The sequence below is a fragment of the Castanea sativa genome, chromosome 3, assembly GCF_040712315.1.
Source record: "Castanea sativa cultivar Marrone di Chiusa Pesio chromosome 3, ASM4071231v1".
Taxonomy (NCBI): domain Eukaryota; kingdom Viridiplantae; phylum Streptophyta; class Magnoliopsida; order Fagales; family Fagaceae; genus Castanea; species Castanea sativa.
This window is the reverse complement of record NC_134015.1, coordinates 10,556,957-10,575,899: the sequence shown is the minus strand read 5'-3', so window position 1 is coordinate 10,575,899 and position 18,943 is coordinate 10,556,957. Positions and strand designations below refer to the sequence as shown.

General features: G+C 32.5%; 2 protein-coding genes, 1 long non-coding RNA gene and 1 pseudogene across 3 annotated transcripts; all 4 read left to right on the top strand.

Annotated features, from left to right (window-relative positions):
* The first annotated feature begins 640 nt into the window (after nt 1-640).
* Nucleotides 641-6,288, top strand: LOC142628311 (disease resistance protein RUN1-like; annotated as a pseudogene).
* Nucleotides 6,289-6,404: 116 nt separating this feature from the next.
* LOC142628313 (uncharacterized) lies at nt 6,405-10,074 on the top strand. Its single transcript, XR_012843015.1, has 5 exons — nt 6,405-6,933; nt 7,221-7,291; nt 7,813-7,908; nt 8,828-9,012; nt 9,478-10,074. It is a non-coding gene; the product is annotated as an uncharacterized LOC142628313 (long non-coding RNA).
* A 3,976-nt stretch (nt 10,075-14,050) lies between these two features.
* On the top strand, nt 14,051-14,652 carry LOC142628493 (L10-interacting MYB domain-containing protein-like). Its single transcript, XM_075802579.1, has 2 exons — nt 14,051-14,380; nt 14,464-14,652. Exons 1-2 carry the CDS (start codon nt 14,051-14,053, stop codon nt 14,650-14,652), a joined length of 519 nt encoding a protein of 172 aa, XP_075658694.1.
* A 918-nt stretch (nt 14,653-15,570) lies between these two features.
* On the top strand, nt 15,571-17,335 carry LOC142629829 (L10-interacting MYB domain-containing protein-like). Its single transcript, XM_075803867.1, has 4 exons — nt 15,571-15,746; nt 15,839-15,989; nt 16,626-16,966; nt 17,045-17,335. The coding sequence occupies exons 1-4, from the start codon at nt 15,582-15,584 to the stop codon at nt 17,237-17,239; spliced, it is 852 nt and encodes a 283-aa protein (XP_075659982.1). The 5' UTR covers nt 15,571-15,581; the 3' UTR covers nt 17,240-17,335.
* The last annotated feature ends 1,608 nt before the right edge of the window (nt 17,336-18,943 follow it).

Below are 18,943 nucleotides of genomic sequence, written 5' to 3'. Positions count from 1 at the left end.
TTAGCTAGCATATTGATGTACAATAAATCTATATACGCTAAATCTTTTAATGGGCTTTTCACGCATCCCCTTTCCCTTTTTGAGTGAGATTTTTGATAAAAACATTATCGTGCTGAGTGGATTCTACTTTCTTCACTTTTTCTTTTTTCTCCTCTGCGAATAACCAAAGGAAAGTTTAATATTTCCAGAAAGTCAAAAACGACTTTGTTGGATTGCAGGGAAGATGGCTACCTTCTTTTATTACCATTTGTTTATTACATCTCACTTGCGAATGACAAATAAGATAGGAAATTACCATTTTGTTTGACCACAATGACCAGTATGTTGCTTAGAAAGGTCCAAGATTTATTTTAGGTTTCACACGGATACTTGCATGATATTGCAAAAAAAAAAAAGCATCTGTGGTTCTTGGAAAGTTCAGAGAGTCACACCAAAAGCAAGGTAAAAAGCATCAATATGGGACTTTAAAGTTCAAAGAGTTGCTGGGCACACCGAAAGCAAGCCACCTTTAAAGGCTCCTCTTGCCTGCATTCACCCTCTTCCTAATTTGTCTTTCACTTGCCTGAGTTATATTGCAATCCCTTCACAGTTTTCTTTCTCCTCCTTTCAGATCTTTACAGCTGTTTCCTCATAAATCTTGATGGCTCTTGTGACATGCAAAGGAGCCTCATCTACTTCTTTCACCCACCAACCTAAGAAATCTGATGTCTTCTTGAGTTTTAGAGGTGAAGATACCCGTATTGGTTTTGTAGGTCATTTGTATAATACTTTATGTCAATGGGGTATTAATACCTTTATTGATAATAATCTTCAAAGGGGAGAAGAAATTTCTGTAGGACTTCTCAAAGTCATTGAAAGTTTAAGGATTTCAATAATTGTATTCTCAGAAAACTATGCATCTTCCAAATGGTGCTTGGATGAACTTGTCAAGATTGTTAAGTGTAAGAAAAAAGACCAATTAATGCTACTGGTTTTTTACAACATAGATCCATTAGAAGTACGTAACCAAAAAGGAAAGTTTGGAGAAGCACTATCTAAACATGAAGAAAAATTAAAGGATTACAAGGTGCAGAGCTGGAGGGAAGCTTTATTTGAAGCTGCAAATATATCTGGTTGGCATTACCAGCGTAGGTGTGTATTTAATGACAACTATTGTACTTTTTATGAGTTTCACTGGTTTGTTATGATAAGTAATTTGATTGCTAAACAAAAATTACCACTAATTTATCAGTGTTAGTTTTTTGGCCAAATTATGAATGATTTTTTTTCTTCATATCCACTACTATAGAAGGTTTTTTTTTTTTGGTTGAGAAAACACTACTATAGAAGTTAGCTAGCAATGTGGAAATAGAAAGATTTAAAAAATAAAATAAAAAATTACCTTACCGTTAAATAGGAGTTTCTCCCACATATTATTTATTTAAAAAACATTTCTCAAAAATATCCTTAATAATTTAGTTCTAGTATTTATATATATATATATATATATATATATATATAAAAGATAGAAATTCTACTTTAGCCTAATTTAAGAAGTGTATATGTGTGTGAAGCTCCTTCCTAGAAACTTGAACCCTAACCCTTACTCCCATACTTCACAAGCACTTAATACTTGTAGAGTGACCATTACGTCAAAGGTGCATGGTGGTAGTTCTAGTATTAAAAATGAGTTGTAAGTTGTAACTAGTTTCAATTATCAGTAACTAGATTTTCATTGCAACTCACGCTCAAAAAAAAAAGAAAAAGATTTTCATTGCAACTTTATGCTAAATGTACAGTTATCATAATCGTACCAAAACAATGGTTTTTTTTTAGAGTCAAACAATGGTTGAACTGTCAAATTGGTAAATAATATGAAAATCCGGACGTTATGACAGAAACGTTAGTTTCACTACCAAAAAGCTGATTAAATCATGAAAATTGATGGTTTTTAAAAAAATATACTGAACCACATGGTTTTATTCAAATCGTTTGGTCTTTAATGTTAATTATTTTACCACCGCACACTTTTGGTGCGGGGTTCAAATCTCTAGGAGAGAGCTTTATACACATATACACTTAAATTAAGCTAAAATAGAAATTATATCTTGTATAAAAAAATGTTTTTTTTTTTTTATATCAAATTAATAAGTATACTTTCCTTCAATTATGCACTTTTATTTATGGTCTTTTAAGTCTTTAGCTTTTAAACCTTGAAATGAGTAGTCAAATGATCAATTCAAGTAACTTATTATTCAGTCTATAAACATATATAAAATCAATATATGAACAATACTATCCTATTAATTTCAATCTAAGTAATTCCTACATATTCATGTTTAAATTGAATGTAAGTTCATCTTTTTATAGTCTATCTTCTGTTTTATTTTTTAATTTATTTTTATATGTTTATATTTAAAATAAATTTATCATTAGTACAACGGTTGAGTCAATCATCTAATGGTTGAACCAATGAACTACCATACCACCTTGATGATTAAATGCTCAATACGTCATGGCAACTATGTCTAGAACCCTAAAACTAATATATATATATATATATATATATATGCTAACATAATGATAGTTATAGATTTTGTACATGCCACTTACTTTATTTGATGATTATTCAAATTTAATTCACAAGCCGAACATCTTAAATTTAGTTCATTTTCATATTTCTATTTTCTTTTTCTAAATTGTGTGTGTGTATATATGATAAAAATCTAAATCATATATTGTTTTCATGTTATGTGAATGACAGTTGCAGTGAGTTTGAATTTATCCAAGGAATTGTTGAAGAGATCTCAAATTTTAAATTAAATCGCACGCCGTTGTTTGTCACATGATACCCAGTTGAAATAAATTATCGTGTAAAGACCATACTTTCAGATATTGAGTCAAATGATGGTCATATAATAGGTATCTATGGCCCTGGTGGAATAGGTAAGACAACAATCGCAAAAGCTATTTTTAATAGAATTTGTGATCATTTTGATGGATTTTGTTATCTAGAAAATTTAAGAGAAAGATCAGGGACAAACGCTGGTGTAATCAAACTACAAGAGACACTTCTTCTTGAGATCTTAAGGGATATAAATTTAAAGGTTGGTAACAAATCTAGAGGAATCAATATGATAAAGGAAAGACTTTCATTTATGAGGATCCTTTTAGTTCTTGATGATGTTGATAAATGGATCCAAATAGAAAATTTGCTTGGAAGATGCAATTGGTTTGCTTCTGGAAGTAAAATCATTATAACAACAAGAGATAAACACTTGTTAGCTACTCTTAGAAAAAGTTGTTCAACCTATGAGGTTAAGGAATTAGATCAAGATGAAGCTCTGGAACTCCTTAGCATGCATGCCTTCCAAAGCAACAAACCTAAAGAAGATTATTTGGAACTTGCAAATAGAGTTATACAATATGCTAGGGGACTCCCATTAGCTCTAGTAATAATGGGTGCTGATTTAAATGGAAGAACTAAACCTCAGTGGAGAAGTGCAGTAGATAAGTATGAAAGAATTCCTAATGAAGAAATTCAAAAATACTCGAAATAAGTTATGAAGGATTGGATGAAACTGAAAAATATATTTTCCTTGATATTGCATGCTTCTTTAAGGGATTTTTTAAGGAGTATGTCATGAATATATTGAATGCTTGTGATTTACATCCAATTTATGGAATTCAAAAACTTATGGATAAGAGTGTAATAACTATTGATCAATATGATAGATTGTTGATGCATGATTTGCTACAACAAATGGGTAGGCGCATTATTCGACGGGAATCACTACGAATGCCTAGAGAGCGTAGTAGGCTATGGTGTTATAAGGATGTTCATAAAGTACTAACCCAAAATACGGTATGCATTATCTTGGTTCATTTTCTACCTTTTTTTTCAAATGGCAAATGTGGTGATTATTTTCCATTTAAATGTTGAAGAAAATTTAAGTTTATTAGTTTAGTTCTTGTTTAATTTTAACCGTCATTATACTTTTAGTGAATTTTATTGTATAGTATGATTGACTCGATGCTTTGTCCAATTATGGATTAGAAAAAATTCGTGGCATAATGATATGCACACCTGAAGCATCAAAGATGAATTTAGAACCTAAATGTTTTGAGAAGATGAAAAATCTCAAGTTCCTCATGGTTAGTAATGTAGATATTGGTAGAGGTCTCAAATATTTTCCTAATGAATTAAGCGTTCTTGATTGGTCCGGATTTCCTTTGTCTTCCTTACCATCCAATTTTGATCCTCAAAAACTCGTTGCACTCAACATGCCAGAAAGTCGGGTTACATTGGACAAGTTTTTCAAGGTATAATAATTTTTATTTATTTATTTATAAATTATTATTACTTTATTCAACTATTTTTTAATAACGTTTGTTGGAGTCAAAATTTTTATTTTCTTTTTCTATAGAGGATACAATGCAAAAACTTGGCATATATGAATTTCAATTACAATCAATACATTAGGGAATTACCCGACTTATCGAGTGCCACCCCAAACATAAAGAAATTGGATCTCCAAAATTGTAGAAGATTAGTCAAGATTCATGACTCTATTGGATGTCTTGATAAGCTTGAAAGCTGGGATCTCTGGGGCTGCATTGAACTTCAAATTCTTCTAAGTTGTATCGCGATGAAATCTCTTAAATATTTATATGTTGGTCATTGCAAAAGGGTTAAAAGGTTCCCAATATTCCACAAGAAATGAAAATTTTAAAGTATTTAAGTGTGAGGCACACTGCCACTAGAGAGCTTCCTCCATCAATTGGGAGTCTCACTGGACTTGAATGATTAGAGATAGGTTCCGATTTCTATTCGTGTCATCTTCCAAGTAGCATTTATAAATTGCAACATCTTCGCAAACTCTTGCTTTATGGTAATGTCCAATTTCCAAAGGACGTGGGGATCAGTAGGCAATCAGCAGCGTGCATTTCCTATAGTGGCTTTTTAAAATATTGTTTTCCAAAGTCGAATTTTCTTAAAAAGTTGACTTCTTGCTTCACCCACACACAGAAATGTTTATTATTAGGGAGTAAAGATTTGAACCTTAGAGAAAGCATTATCAGATTCAATAGACTAAATTGGCTTGTATTTCACGATTCCAAGTTCCTTAAGAAAATTCCAAAGCTTCCAGAAAGTATAAGACAAGTAGATACACGAAACTGCATCTCGTTGAATTTAGAATCATTAAGAAAATTAATCCTTCAGCTACCCCTCTCTCTCTCTTAAAGTAATAATAGAAACAATTTTGGTTACCTTTGCAAATACATTTACTAGATTTGCTAAACTTCAATTTCTTAAAATTCCTAATTTCATGCACTTTGGAAGAAATTTAGGGCTTTCACCAAATATGAAATGTTCAGGTGTGAAACACAAAGTATTAATGGATTCGCATTCACATCGCAATTTATCGAATCAGATTGATTGCTCTTCCTGGGTCTCCCTCTCCAAGTTCAATGCAATTGAAGATGAGTCCTTTCCCACTCTAGATTCATATCTGGTTGATTTAGCAGAGAGATATGATATTACGGTACCAGGAAAGAAGATTCCGAATTAGATCAATCATCAAAGCATTGAATGTTCCATATCATTCTGGGTTGGTCCTGAGTTTCCATCAATTGCTGTTTGTGTTGTTCTTCATCTAATTCCGTTGAAGGACAGTTACGCTAATAATGATAAGTACAGTTCTATTCGTGATGATATAATTGATTGTCTTTTTGATATCCACATTTCTACCGATAGTCGTAAGCAACGTCTCATGGTTTCGGGGGTTTTTTATGCTTTGAAGTGTGATCATCTGTGGTTTTACGATGAACCTCACAACCAAGTACATAGGGATTTCAGAGACTTGAATGCAAGGTGATCGGAATCATGTTGAGATTTTATGTAAAATCACTCATTGGGTCAGTAGAAATAGAAAATATGCTCCTGTGATAGCAAGGATGGGGGTGCATGTGGAATGCATATGTCCTCCTCAGAATTCCGTTATCATCCAACACAATTCTCAAAATGTTGATGACGACACAGAGTTACTCGAACCTTTACTGTCTCAAAATGGTTCACATACAAACTTAGACGCTGGAGACCCTTCAAGCTCCTTCTAGTCCCTGAAGACATCTGATTCAAGGCGTCCAGTGGATAGAGCAAATGGGTTTGATTTGGGTATTGACTTAGCAGATGGTAATGAGTTTGATTTGGGTTCTTCTTCAATAGCCAATCCCTTTATAAAAAGATGATTCTGTTTTCAATCTATATCCACCGTAAAAGAAACTGAGTCTGATGTGAAGAAATATGCCCAGGTATTATTTTTACATGGAAACTACTTTCTGCTAGAAGACTTAATTCAAAACAATGCACTGTGTATTATGAATATATATATATGAAGTCAGAGTAGGAGTGGATTTGAGTTGAAATTTTAGAATTATATAGTCTGCTCATCAAGTCATTGCCCTGTTAAATTTGGTACAATTTCAAAGTCATTTGAGGTTTAAGCATTTGGTAGAACTAAGCATTTCACTAGGAGAGAATTAAAATCTCAGGAATAGATTTTGCTCTCTTCAAAAAGAGGGAAATCGAGGTTTCCTATTTTATTGAATAGTTTATGATTTTAATTGTCTTCAATGCTTAGGCTGTACAATACCAAGTGGCCAAATCGGAGTACTTTTCATATAATGACTCAGCTGTAGATGTCAACCTCCTTTAGTCTCTCACGAAACTGGGCACCTCTCTCTTTGCCAATTGATTCAAGGCTTCAATTAGGTCTAACAAATGGGTCTGACTTGGGTTTGGGATATTTGACTCAACTGTTGGAGATGGGTTTGATTTAGCTCCCTCTTCAATGGCCTATTCCTCTGTAAACTGTGATTCTGACTTCAATTCATATCCACAGTTGAAGAAAATGAGAACCTCTTGATCAAATTCCTAGAAAACATGACAAGGTACTGTTATTAAATTGAAACTGTTTTCCTTTGCATCATTTTAGTTCACTTTCTTTCCCCTTGTTGAATGACAAAGTATGTCACCCACTTTAGTTGTATTGTTTGATTTGCATCTTTGGATATCTTTATCACTTTTCGGTCTGTCTCACTAAATTAACGCCCTCATTCATAAAGGGGTACCAACCCAATTTGAAAGGATATGGTAATGCAAAGAAAATAATAGTATTAATAAAAAGAAATTAGTAATTTGATCAACAAATACCATCTCATGGCCTATAGCTTTGCAGGGTAAGAATACTTGGCGTTGGTGATCTGTCACTCTTTGAAGTTGGCCTCTAATTGGGTATTTAAATAATAGGTAACTATGCTTCTACCAAGTGAGAAATATTTTGCATGGTTCAGTTTTTTTTACTGGTTGGACATTTTCTTAATACATTTTTTGCTTAAGATGTTGCCTTAAGAATGGCTACCCTTCTTTTTATTCAAAGTTTCAAACATTGCAGACTTCGAACTAACATTTTGTTTTCAGCTTCTTCTTTTTTCCCTAGTTGAACAATTTTTTAGTATGAATAAAAATGTGCTTAAAGTTTCCTGCATTACGTAAAGATGTAGTTGCATCTGCTTCTAGTCGAATTTGAAAATAAATCTAGTTCTTTCATACTAACAATGTGGATTGCTCTTTTTCTTTTTCTTTTTGCCCTAGACTGAATTGCTCTTCATTCTCATTCAATATTAGGCTGTACAACATTTTAATTAAAGGACGATATTGTTATATGTGAATGACCTTTGATTATCAATGCCCAGATTGAGTGACATCTATGTTTGGGTCAAGTTATTTGTGGGTTTTGTGCAGTTATTATTTTCATGGTGTTTTTGCAGCATCTAGAAAGTGTCAGATTTTTATTCAATCACGGAAAGGCTTACCATGACAAGAAAAAGAGATGAGATGATTAGTAAATTAGTGGATCAATAGAGGTACGTAGATTATTGTTGTTCTTTGATCATTTATGTGGAACTAAGAATGAAGCTGTTTGTATAATATTTTATTTGTTTGTTAACTGAAGGAATTTACACAAAGATATATTGTTTTTTCTATTAAGACTTTCTAAAATGATTTGTAATTGTATTTGAAGTTTTAGATGTCAAAGAACAAATGAGTTTTTTTTTTTGTTGGTAGTGGAGAGAAAACAGTGAAGAGAGAGGAGAGACTACAGTTCAAAGGTCTTTTTAGAGAGAGGAGAGACTACACTTGTGCTGATTGAACAAGTGTAGACATTGTGATTGGTAGAAATTATATTTGACAAAAGGATGGTGGATTGCTCTTTTTAGAGTATTTTAGAGTATGCCGACCCATTTTCCTTATCTCTTCAGTGTGCTGATCCATGTGGCAAATATGTAAGATAAACTGAACTGCAATTTCCTTTTCTTTTTCTTTTTCTTTTTTGTTTGATTCATTTGATAATTATATTTTCTTCCTTTCTAAGAATCATATAAAATGGTTGTAAAATAGAATTCAAAAAAAAAAAAAAAAAAAGATCTTCTCTAATAGTTTTCCTGTCTTTCCATGACATAGGCTTGGAGAAGGAGATTCCTTTTCTCAGATCCACTTGTCATCCCTAATAAATTTGAAGCTTTTTATCCATTACTTTGTTCACATGTATTTTTTTATCATTTTAATTAATCTGTGATAAAAACTACTTTTACCAATTAGGTGTTGAAATGAATAGCCTTGTCCCGGCAAGTGCATTCTCAAATGCTTTGTTAAATGAATTTTTATCCCCCCATAAATAAATTTTATCATTCCTTCTGGTGCATAAAAGAACGCCATTCCTATGCTAATTGGTGAATGTCCAAGAAGAAATCAGTCATAAAAAATGGATCATTTGCTTAACAGGAATAAAGTTGGTGATGGATTCGTGGCCAAGGCTTGGATTGAAATGGTCAGACTGTTCAATGGCAAATTTGGTCTCACCATCACAGAGATACTCTGAGGCATAGATACAAACATTTGAGGAGGCAATGTGATGATACAAAGGTTCTTCTTGAACAAAGAGGGTTGTCTTGAGATCAGGAGAAATGGTAACCTCTGAGATTATGTGTAGGATTCTTATACCTAGGTGAATTGCCGTTTATCCATTCTAGTATATTTAGACAATTATTTGCTCTATTTTGTTGCTTATATTATAAAATATCTAGGTGCATCCTAATATTTTGTTACACAAAATTGGAGTTCAACAATAATGTCCTTTGGATGGAGATTGATGATAATTGGGAGTTCGAAAATCTTATGAGAGAAAAAACAAAAATCTACTACTTTGTAAGCCCCGTATGTGTGTATTGTGGAGAGGCCATCATGGAGTAGTTCGGAGTTGGGAAGCTTGCTAGTTGGTATAACCCTAGAAGGCAGAAAGTTGTTGACCTTACTTTCTAATGCACTGTCTAAAAAGTGATTTACTTAAGCACTACGTACTTATAAATTGCAAAAAAGCAGATAGAAAGCTCTATGCAATCTGTCCTAATGCTCTCTATGTCTCTGTTTTGTAGGTGCTTAAGTGCATATGAAACAACTCAGGCTTTGCAATCTCAATACCAGAGAGGCCTGTTAGAGTGTGCACACCTCCTGATAGTTGCCAGTTGATGATTACCGCTAAACAGTTTTGTGGTCAAATCACATGAAGGGAAAAAAAAAACCGCTAAGATATTTGGCAATCAAAAAAATTATATTGGAAGAAGCCTAAGGGATTTTCTCACCTTGTCCTCTTGATTGCAAGTCATATGTTGGAAGACTAGGAGTGATTGTGGAAGACACTTCTTGTTGAGCTTTGTAGAGCTTAGTTATGTTTGATTCGGTTGACGACCCGACCTGAATAATGTTGCGTGATTTTTTAATGGGAGATTTTCTAAGGCTTAGTCCATGGAGCGGAAGATGTAGAAAACACTGTTTTGTGATTAGGGTTTTGTAGTTGTTGTGTATGTGTGGTTAGGGTCTATAGCATCCGCTCCTGATGATAGCTCTTTACAACTATTAGAGACTTTATCAGTTGAAGTAGCTGAAACCCACGACACTTCTGAGTTCTGAGTTGCTTAAGCAGGGGGTATAAATGTTTTTCTGTTTATAACAAGGTATCTACTGAGTCGTTTTACCAGCCCCTTTCGCTGTATTAATACAAAAATTATTCGAATGCCCATTGTCCATTTTAGTTTAATTTACTTTTTTAGGTGGGATTGGGGTTATGCTTATAAACTTCAACCCAAGAAGAAAAAAGCCCACGAATCTCCCTTATATGACATTGTTTGACAGTAATTTACTTTTATAACACTCTACAGTTGTAAATGGTCAAAAGATCAAAGGATTCGTATCAAATTACTCATTTCAAGGTTGATTTTGACTTTTGAGTTTAATAGCTTTATCTATGTAAAATGAGGTATAAGCATATTATGATACATCATTATACACTTGATAGAAATTTTGTTTTTAATTTTTACATGGCAAATTTTTTGTTAATGACTCAAATTTAGCAACAGTTTAAGTTGGGCTGATCAGGCCTCTACCTATTTTGTAGACCATTTGAAACCTTCGTATGGTCCTAATGTCCTTTTGTAATATTAAAAAAAAAAAAAAATCTAGGAAAACTTTATGGACATATTATCCATTTTCACACCCAAATCCCACGACATACTAGTATCAGCCTATGATTAGTGCACCCAAATCCATTTTTTTCACCAAGTTCCGTGATATTCTCATGCCATGTATTAGTGTTGTAATCTAATCATAAGTTAACAACCTAGCAAGTTGTGAAAAGTAGTGCGAACTTGGGTGTGTCCGTATGTGGAAGTTTTTCCATATGATTGGGTTGGTTTTTCACAAGGAAAATGCTAAAATTACAATATATTTTACAAACTACCGATGAGGTAAGTGATTATTAGAAAGTAAAAAAGTAATGTCAATGATGGGTCTAGATGAGAATCAGTAAAAATTTGTTACATTAATATTTTGTAACAATATTGTAAAAAGTTTGTGTTTATAACATTACTCATTTCACAATATGGCTAATAAATAGATTTCAATTAAATAATAAAGGATCCGGTTAATTAGTGCCTTTAGGGCATTTGCTAATGGAAAATTTTATGAAAGTTTTAATACCACTTTGACGGGAAATATAAAATGTTGTAAAAAAAATTAGTTTTTTTTTTTCTTTTCTCATAACAATATTTTCTAAACCAATGCAATTAGATCATCTGTTAACTTTTCCCAATGAATACCTCAATGAAGATTAATGGTGGGTCACTAATTGGTACGCTATTTTTAGATTATAATTTATTCGTAAGTGTGTAATAAGCTTTATCTACTGCGATGGGTTCCAATTAGTTCAACTGGTAAAAATTTTTATGGTTGAATAAGAGATATGGGGTTCAATTCTTACCTACATCAAAAACTGATTGGTGTCTTGATTTGATGATAAAAAACTATCATCAGGAGCGGACATAGGTTGAAACTCTCTATAAAAAAAAAGAATTTTTTACTGCGGTTGTTTAATTCATTTCAGCTTGTTCCATCCCAGAAGATGTGTCAATAACCTCTTAACTTGAAAATTTCATTAAGAGTGCACAAATCTTTTGAAAAAATGACCCAATCAGCATCTAAATATTTGTCACTGCCTTTATGCAACTTTTTGGTAAAAATACTAATTATTATTTACTCATTTGAAAACAAGTTAATTAATAATGTGTTTCTAAAAAAAAGTTACTTAATTATATTAGTTAATTATTTGATGTATAATTGATTTCTAATTTCTTTTACAATTAGAATTATCATAAGAAATTTATCAATGTTTTTAAAATTGTGTTTACTATATTATTGTTAGGCATAAATGAATTTCGATATGAAATTTGAGAAAATTATTAGGTTCTTTCTTCCAAATAAACATTCTTTGGTATTAGGAAAACTCCATTTATTGATGCTAATGGCTGCCCTTGTCCATTGTTTAAATGATAAAAGGATTTTTATTTTTATTTTTTATGAACATATATAAGGGAAACTTCTAATACTGACTAGTTTGAAAAGCCAACCATGTTAAGTTCATATAAGAATAAAAAGATATAATAAATGCTGATGAGAAGAAGAAAATATTAATGAAGAAATGATTTTGCAAAATGATGAACATTATTATAATATTGATTTTGATGAAATTGATTAGGCAAGACGATGAGTAAGATGAAAAAAAACCGTTATTTTGTTTTATTACTTTTGAGTTTAATAAATTTGAATATGTATATCATAAATACATTAATTTGATTTATTTAGTTAGTTTTATTAAATATTACTGTATTATATAAGTAATAATTAAATCAGTCTTAGTTAAATATATTTCAAAATCACACTGAATATAATTTTTATATGTGTATTTATAATTTTTTATAAATTTTATTAAGTGTATACAGGCATTCAAATGGTTTGAAAACTCATCTTTTTCAAAGTTGCAATCTACTCAATCCTGGCCAAAATGGCCAAGTACTACTATTTGGCAAAATATGTAGGGATTTATTATTGTTTGCGAAATAATTAAGATTCTACCACTTTTTTGAGTTTCACAAACTTATGTTTCATGAAAAATAGGTATCAATTTTCTATGAAACTCGAGTTTCATAAAAAATAACATGACAAATTTGAAGGCTATTTTTTCAAAAAACTCGAATTACATGACAAACTCAAATTTCATAAACTTAAGTTTTAAAAAATTGGTACATCCATATATATTTCCAAAATAATAATAAATCCCTATATATTTTACCAAAGAGTAGTATTTGGCCCTTTTGCCCTCAATCCTTTCATTATTCCTACATTTATCAACATTCTCTAACGACCATGAAAAGACAAAAACCCCATAAACTAGGCACCCAGAAAGACAAAAACCCCATCAAGCTGATTAACAGGAAGACAAATGCAGTCACCATTCCCACGTGGAAAATGGAGCTCATAGTCATAGTCAGTTTTTCTGTTATGGAGTGGTGCAGGATATAGCAATCCACAGAGAGGAGTATATCTCTCAAAGCAGCCAAACGGCAACCACAGTGTATCTTTCTCACCCTCTCTGCGATTTCTCTCCACAATTCAAAGGTACCAAACACTCTCCCTCTCTGAATCATAACACATAAGCACACATGTTTGGACTTTTGGCTTGACTCATCCTTTTGCGTATTGGAAGCATAATTAAAAGGAACTATGGTTGGAATGATATTCTGTTTTGATTTTTTTATGAAAACCCGATACAGTGTACCACATATAATTGAATATTTTCCCCCTCTCCTTCATTTTCTATCAGTTTTCTCGAGAATTAGACAAGGTGTTAGTATGTATAATTTGAGCTCGAATTTTATAGTAGTTTATCTTTAATATCTTCATTTTGACAGCCGGTTTAGGTTTGAATTTTTATTTTGCAATTATAGAATTCTTAATTTAGCTATATATAAGCAAAAAGTGCAGAAACTCTGTTAATGAAACTCTGGGTTTTCATTTTCCGAGAGACCCCCAATGATCTTTTAATATCTAGGATTTAAAATCGTCCACCTTTCTCTGTAGCTTTCTAAGCAGCTAAAAAAATGGGTAACATGTAGAACTTAAGCTCAGAATAATATATGTATTAAGATATCCGGGTAACTCTAGTGCAGAGTTCCTAAAATCTTATCCGTTCATTTTTAAAGGAGTGGATTATATTTTACGACGTATCAACGTTTTATAAAATATTGACTATCACCATTTTGGTATCTATTTAAATTATTGATGATGTGTCATAAGCAATCCAACTCATTCCAAAACAAATAGATAAGATTTTAGGAATTCCATGATGAAGTTAGCCTAAGAACTCTGGAGGATCCTAATTCTTTGGTATAATCACTGTGTTTGCTATAAGTGTTTATTAGTTTGAGTTTGAATTGTTAAATGAATTGAAACAAGAATGCAAATCTTATTAATGGGTTTCAGATATTTCTGGTGAATTTGAATTTTCCACCTCTATAGCTAAGGACTAAAGTTGACTTGTTGTTTATGGATTGGAAGCATAGCATGGGAAGGGACCTTATCACTAGAATGATAGTCTCAATGTTTTAGGGGGAAGAAATGGGCACCCAAACGCCTGCAAGTAGCAATCGTACAAGGACAAACTGGACACCAGCAATGGAGTGCTATTTTATTGATCTTTTGTTAGATCAGGTGCATAGGAGGAATAGGATGGGCCATATATTAAAAAAAAAAGCTTGGACTGATATGCTGACCGTTCAATGCCATTTTGGAACCCCATATGATAAAAAGGCCTTGAAAAGTCACTACACTAATTTGTGGACTCAATTCAATGATGTAAAGAGTCTACTTGGTCAGAATGGATTTTCATGGGATGATACTAAACAAATGGTGGTTGCCAGTCATCATGTTTGGGATGCTTACATCAAGGTGCTTTGGTTTTGTTATTGTTTTGATTTGATCTATACCTTTGGTGTCATAGTGAGTGGTGACTTGACATTATACACATGCAGGTTCACCCAGAGGCACAGTTATACAGAAACAAAACCTTGATAAACTTCAACGATTTGTGCTTGATATATGCACATACAACCGCAGATGGAAGATACTGCTTATCAAGTCATGATATAGACTTTGATGATGACATTCAAGGAGTGAATACTGGTGTGTTTTTATATCCTGTAATGGATCAGCAGAAATGATGCATATGCCACTGGCACTGGAGTGCCTGCTATTGGGTTTTTTTGCTTAAATTATTGTTTTAAATTGTGATTGATTTGGTAATACTATCTAATTCTTTATTATTACTACTATTTTATTCTAGAGAGTATGCATAAAACAAGAGAGTGCCATAAGCAATAACCCCCTCCCCCTTTTTCTCATGAGTCTATCCAGAGATAGATGGGACTCTATGAACCCTAGAGTTTAACAAATTTTGAAGTAAAAATGGCCTTTTACTGTCTTTGAAATTTGTTCACTGCAATCTCTCTTTTTGCCAATCTTCGGGCAGTGAACCATGGTCTGCTTTCCATAAGAATCAGTAGTGTGCTTACTGCTGATTTTGAGCTTAGTCAATTACGACTGAAGTAGTACCTAATGATAAGACTTGTAGACTTGTAGTTGCTGTTGGTTTGCAAACCTTTCTGTATTCTGGGAGAAATAAGCACCTTTATTCCCATCCGCATAAAAGAGGAAAAGATGTTGCAGAGAAATGAGCACATCGTGCTTGGCTTTGTGAACACTTGATTGAACTGGTCCTGATGGTATATTTTTTGGGAAGTGATTGTAGTTTATTTCATATCTTACATCATTTGGTAGCTAGGAACTGGATGCAGTAAGTTTGATTGAAATTACACATGTTCTATGTTAGCTTATAGTAATGTGTATTCCAAGGAGTATAATCTGTTTTTAATGAATAAAAACTACTTTACTGATTAGGTGTTGCAATGAATAGCCTTGTAGTGACAAGTAAAGAGCATTCAAAAACAGATTGGACATGGACTGATATTTTGTCAAGCTTTTGCTGGACCAACTTAAAAAAGGCAATAAGATCTGCAACACATTCAAGAAACAAACTTAGAATGATACCTATCCAAAAAAAAAAAAAAAAAGGAAACAAGCATGGAATGATATGCTCACCTTGTTCAATGGAAAATTTGGCTCTAAATATGAAAAGAGTTTCTTTAAACTCCGTTATAAGAAATTATTGAAATATTATGCTGATGTGAAGAATCTACTTGAGGTTACGGGATTTTCTTGGGATGAAATTCAACAAAAGATATCAGCAAAAGATTATGTATGGGATAATTACATCAAAGTACACTATCATATCTATTTGGTTATTGGTATTCATTTTTACTGTTTTCATGCGTACAATTGCTTATGTAGGCACACCCAGATGTGCATTCGTATCGTAGGAAGACCTTGCTAAACTATGGAGATTTGAAATTGATGTTTGGAAATGCAATCAGCAACGGACATTGCAGTCATTTATGGCAAGGGAGAAACTTTGAAGATGATATAATACAGATCAAGATGGGTGAGGTTCCTTTATTGAATGTGTAGGAGGACCTTTATAGGGAATCTGTATTCTTGAGGACACTCCTCTTCAATTTATTAATATAGTCCTGTTTACTTATTGAAATAAAAATGCTGGTTTCGTCTTTATACATGCAACTTGGGATTTATTGATCGTCACAATTAGGACTTTGGTTAATATTAGGGTGTCCAGTAGGTCTTTAACCTTCACAAAATGGAATTTTATCAGATATGTTTAATTACAGAGATTCGTATACTGTATGACAGTTATTTTTTTTGTCTTGATGTTTGCTATCCTTAGATGGAAGTTCGAGTTATAGGTTCTAGTTTTTTCATTACATGCCTGTAGGCATGCCCAGTTCATTAAGATCTATGAGATTTTAATTCATTTTAATAATTTCTTTAAATTTTCTCTGAGGGTTGGGACAGGTTTACTTGGCTGTGGGTATTGTTCTGTAGTCTCTACCCATCTTATTGCTATCCGATTATGTTGTTGAATTATATGAATTACTGTTTGTCAATGATGGCAAGTATAATGTGCTTCTAGAATTATTTATGTTTAAAAGTCTGAAATGTTTTGTTGAATGAAAAGTTATCTATTACCCTCATAAATCAGTCAGTTTTACCTTTCTTGTAGCTGAAGAAAAGGAGGGCCATACCTCTTCTGATAGTGAATGTCTGGGAACAAATTGGACATCAACAATGGATCATTACCTCATTGAATTGTTACAAGACCAGGTGCTTAGAGGGAATAAAATTGGTCATGGATTTGTGGCCGAGGCATGGATTGAAATGGTTAGACTGTTCAATGCAAAATTTGGATCTCACCATGACAAAGATGGTCTGAGGAATAGATACAAACATTTGAGGGGACAATACAATGATATAAAGGTTCTTCTTAACCAGAGTGAGTTTTCTTGGGATGAAATGGGAGAAATGGTAACTGCTGAGGATTATGTCTGGGATTCTTATACCAAGGTGAATTGCCATTTATTCTTTCTTGTATCCTTTAGATATTTGTAGTTTTTTTATGTGGCTTATGTATAAAATATGCAGGTGCATCCTAATGCTCAGCCATATAGAAATAAATTTGTTCCCAACTATCACAAATTATGTGTTATATATGGTGAAGAAATTTGTAATGGAAGATACAGCATTTCGACGTGCAATGCAGATCTTGACAGTGAAGAACCAGATTTGAGGATTGGAAGGTTTCTTGTTTCAGCTACAAGAGCTTCCCAAATAATTTAAGGAAGTTATTATCTGCTTATTTATAGTCTTATTTTCTTTGTTGTGTTCTTAACCTACTATATCAGTGAAGTTTCAGTGCATTATTTCCTTTTCTTTCATTGCTATCCTAATTCTGATGACATAGAACCCACACAATTATCATTCTAAATTTTCTACATGGTTTTTGACCGGCGTTGACGATGCTGATCTATCTAACTTTGGCTAAAACAAGAGTGTTACCCCAACATTTAATTAAAAAATAAAAGAGAGTAAAAGTTGTATCATTGAACTTATCATCTTTGGAATACATATTTCTTATTGCATTAATTAACAAAATCTCTGGTTTGTAGTAGGGGATGATATCCATTGCTATGCAAACAGTGGTTGTTTGACAACAGATTGGACACCTTAATTCTTCATAAATAATGTAATGTTGTATTCTTGTATTGAGATTGCATTAATGTAAGATTATAATAATGTAATATTACTATGTAATGTAACATCACGGCGGACCAAATGAGCATCTTGTATTTATATATTTTAAAAATAAAAATTAGTTGTATGTCTTTTCTAGTTTAAATCACCTTTTTTAGGTGGTTTGGGCTTATGCTTATAAACTTTAACTACCAAGACATAAGTTTCTTCTTTTCTTACACACTGTTTCAGAGGTGGGTTTGGATTTATGTTTGTAAATTTCATTTACTCATCTCCTTTATTATAAGCAAAATTCATGCTGAAATGGCAAAGAGGGTGTTGTTTGCACCCAATACATATATAACCTATTTTGCATTTCCGCCGTTTAGATTTGGGCTAAGAACAACCAAACAATTTATCCTTACGACCTGATATCTCAAAAGTTACCCTATTTGTTAAACGGTATATCGTTTATGATCAAGGATGTAAAAAATTGTGTCGGTTCATGTCATTTCGATCTAAGTTCAATAAACAGTATGTTGCTTGCACTGTATACTTGAGTAGTAGACGTGAGACTTTGGATTGGATGCTAGATCCTAGAAGCATTAGCATTGCACTAGTTAATCGACTATGGATTGGATATGGAATTGGTAGTAGTTGGTTGCAGGTGTGGGTAGTGACATTAGAAAAGGTGCGCAGTGTAGTGTAGCATAGTGGGGTTGAAGTGCACATTGGCAAAGACAAAGTGAGAGAAAAATGTAAAGAGAGAGATTTAAAAAAATCAAGAAAATAATATTTTGATAGATGGAGAAAATAAATATTGAGTCTAGTGAATGGATATATTTAAAAATGATTAGTTAAATACAAAAGAGTGGAGGCAAATTGGATGCTTTTAGTAAATATTAAATATGTTGCAGAAAACCAGCGTTGTCCTAATTCACAGTGTCCTTAATCCTCACTTCTTAGATAATAGCCGGTGGCCAAGACTTCTCTCAAAATGAATAGATTATTAAATATATAGATAAATCAATGAAAAGCTAATAAAATACTTTTTGGCTAATAAAATTTGGAGCTGTTTTCATTTTGTTCCTCTGCGACTCAAAATTTTATTTTGGGCTTTTGTGTTTAATTTCATTTTCAAATTGGTCATTTACGTTTTAAAATTTCATTTTGGCTTTTCATGTTAGATTTAATTTTTTGTTTGCTCTTTTAAGTTTTGAATTTTCATTTGGACATATTATTTTAGCTCTTCGTGAAAATGAAATTATAGCCAAAGACTAAAGTAGCTCGTTTCTTTTGGCTATCGCTTTC

Excerpts from the sequence above, each read along its gene's own strand:
- LOC142628493 (XM_075802579.1), top strand. The coding sequence starts at position 14,051 with ATGGGCACCCAAACGCCTGCAAGTAGCAATCGTACAAGGACAAACTGG. Across the intron at positions 14,381-14,463 it reads TTTGGGATGCTTACATCAAG|GTTCACCCAGAGGCACAGTT; the intron begins GTGCTTTGGTTT and ends ATACACATGCAG.
- LOC142629829 (XM_075803867.1), top strand. The coding sequence starts at position 15,582 with ATGCTCACCTTGTTCAATGGAAAATTTGGCTCTAAATATGAAAAGAGT. Across the intron at positions 15,990-16,625 it reads TATAATACAGATCAAGATGG|CTGAAGAAAAGGAGGGCCAT; the intron begins GTGAGGTTCCTT and ends CCTTTCTTGTAG. Across the intron at positions 16,967-17,044 it reads TCTGGGATTCTTATACCAAG|GTGCATCCTAATGCTCAGCC; the intron begins GTGAATTGCCAT and ends TAAAATATGCAG.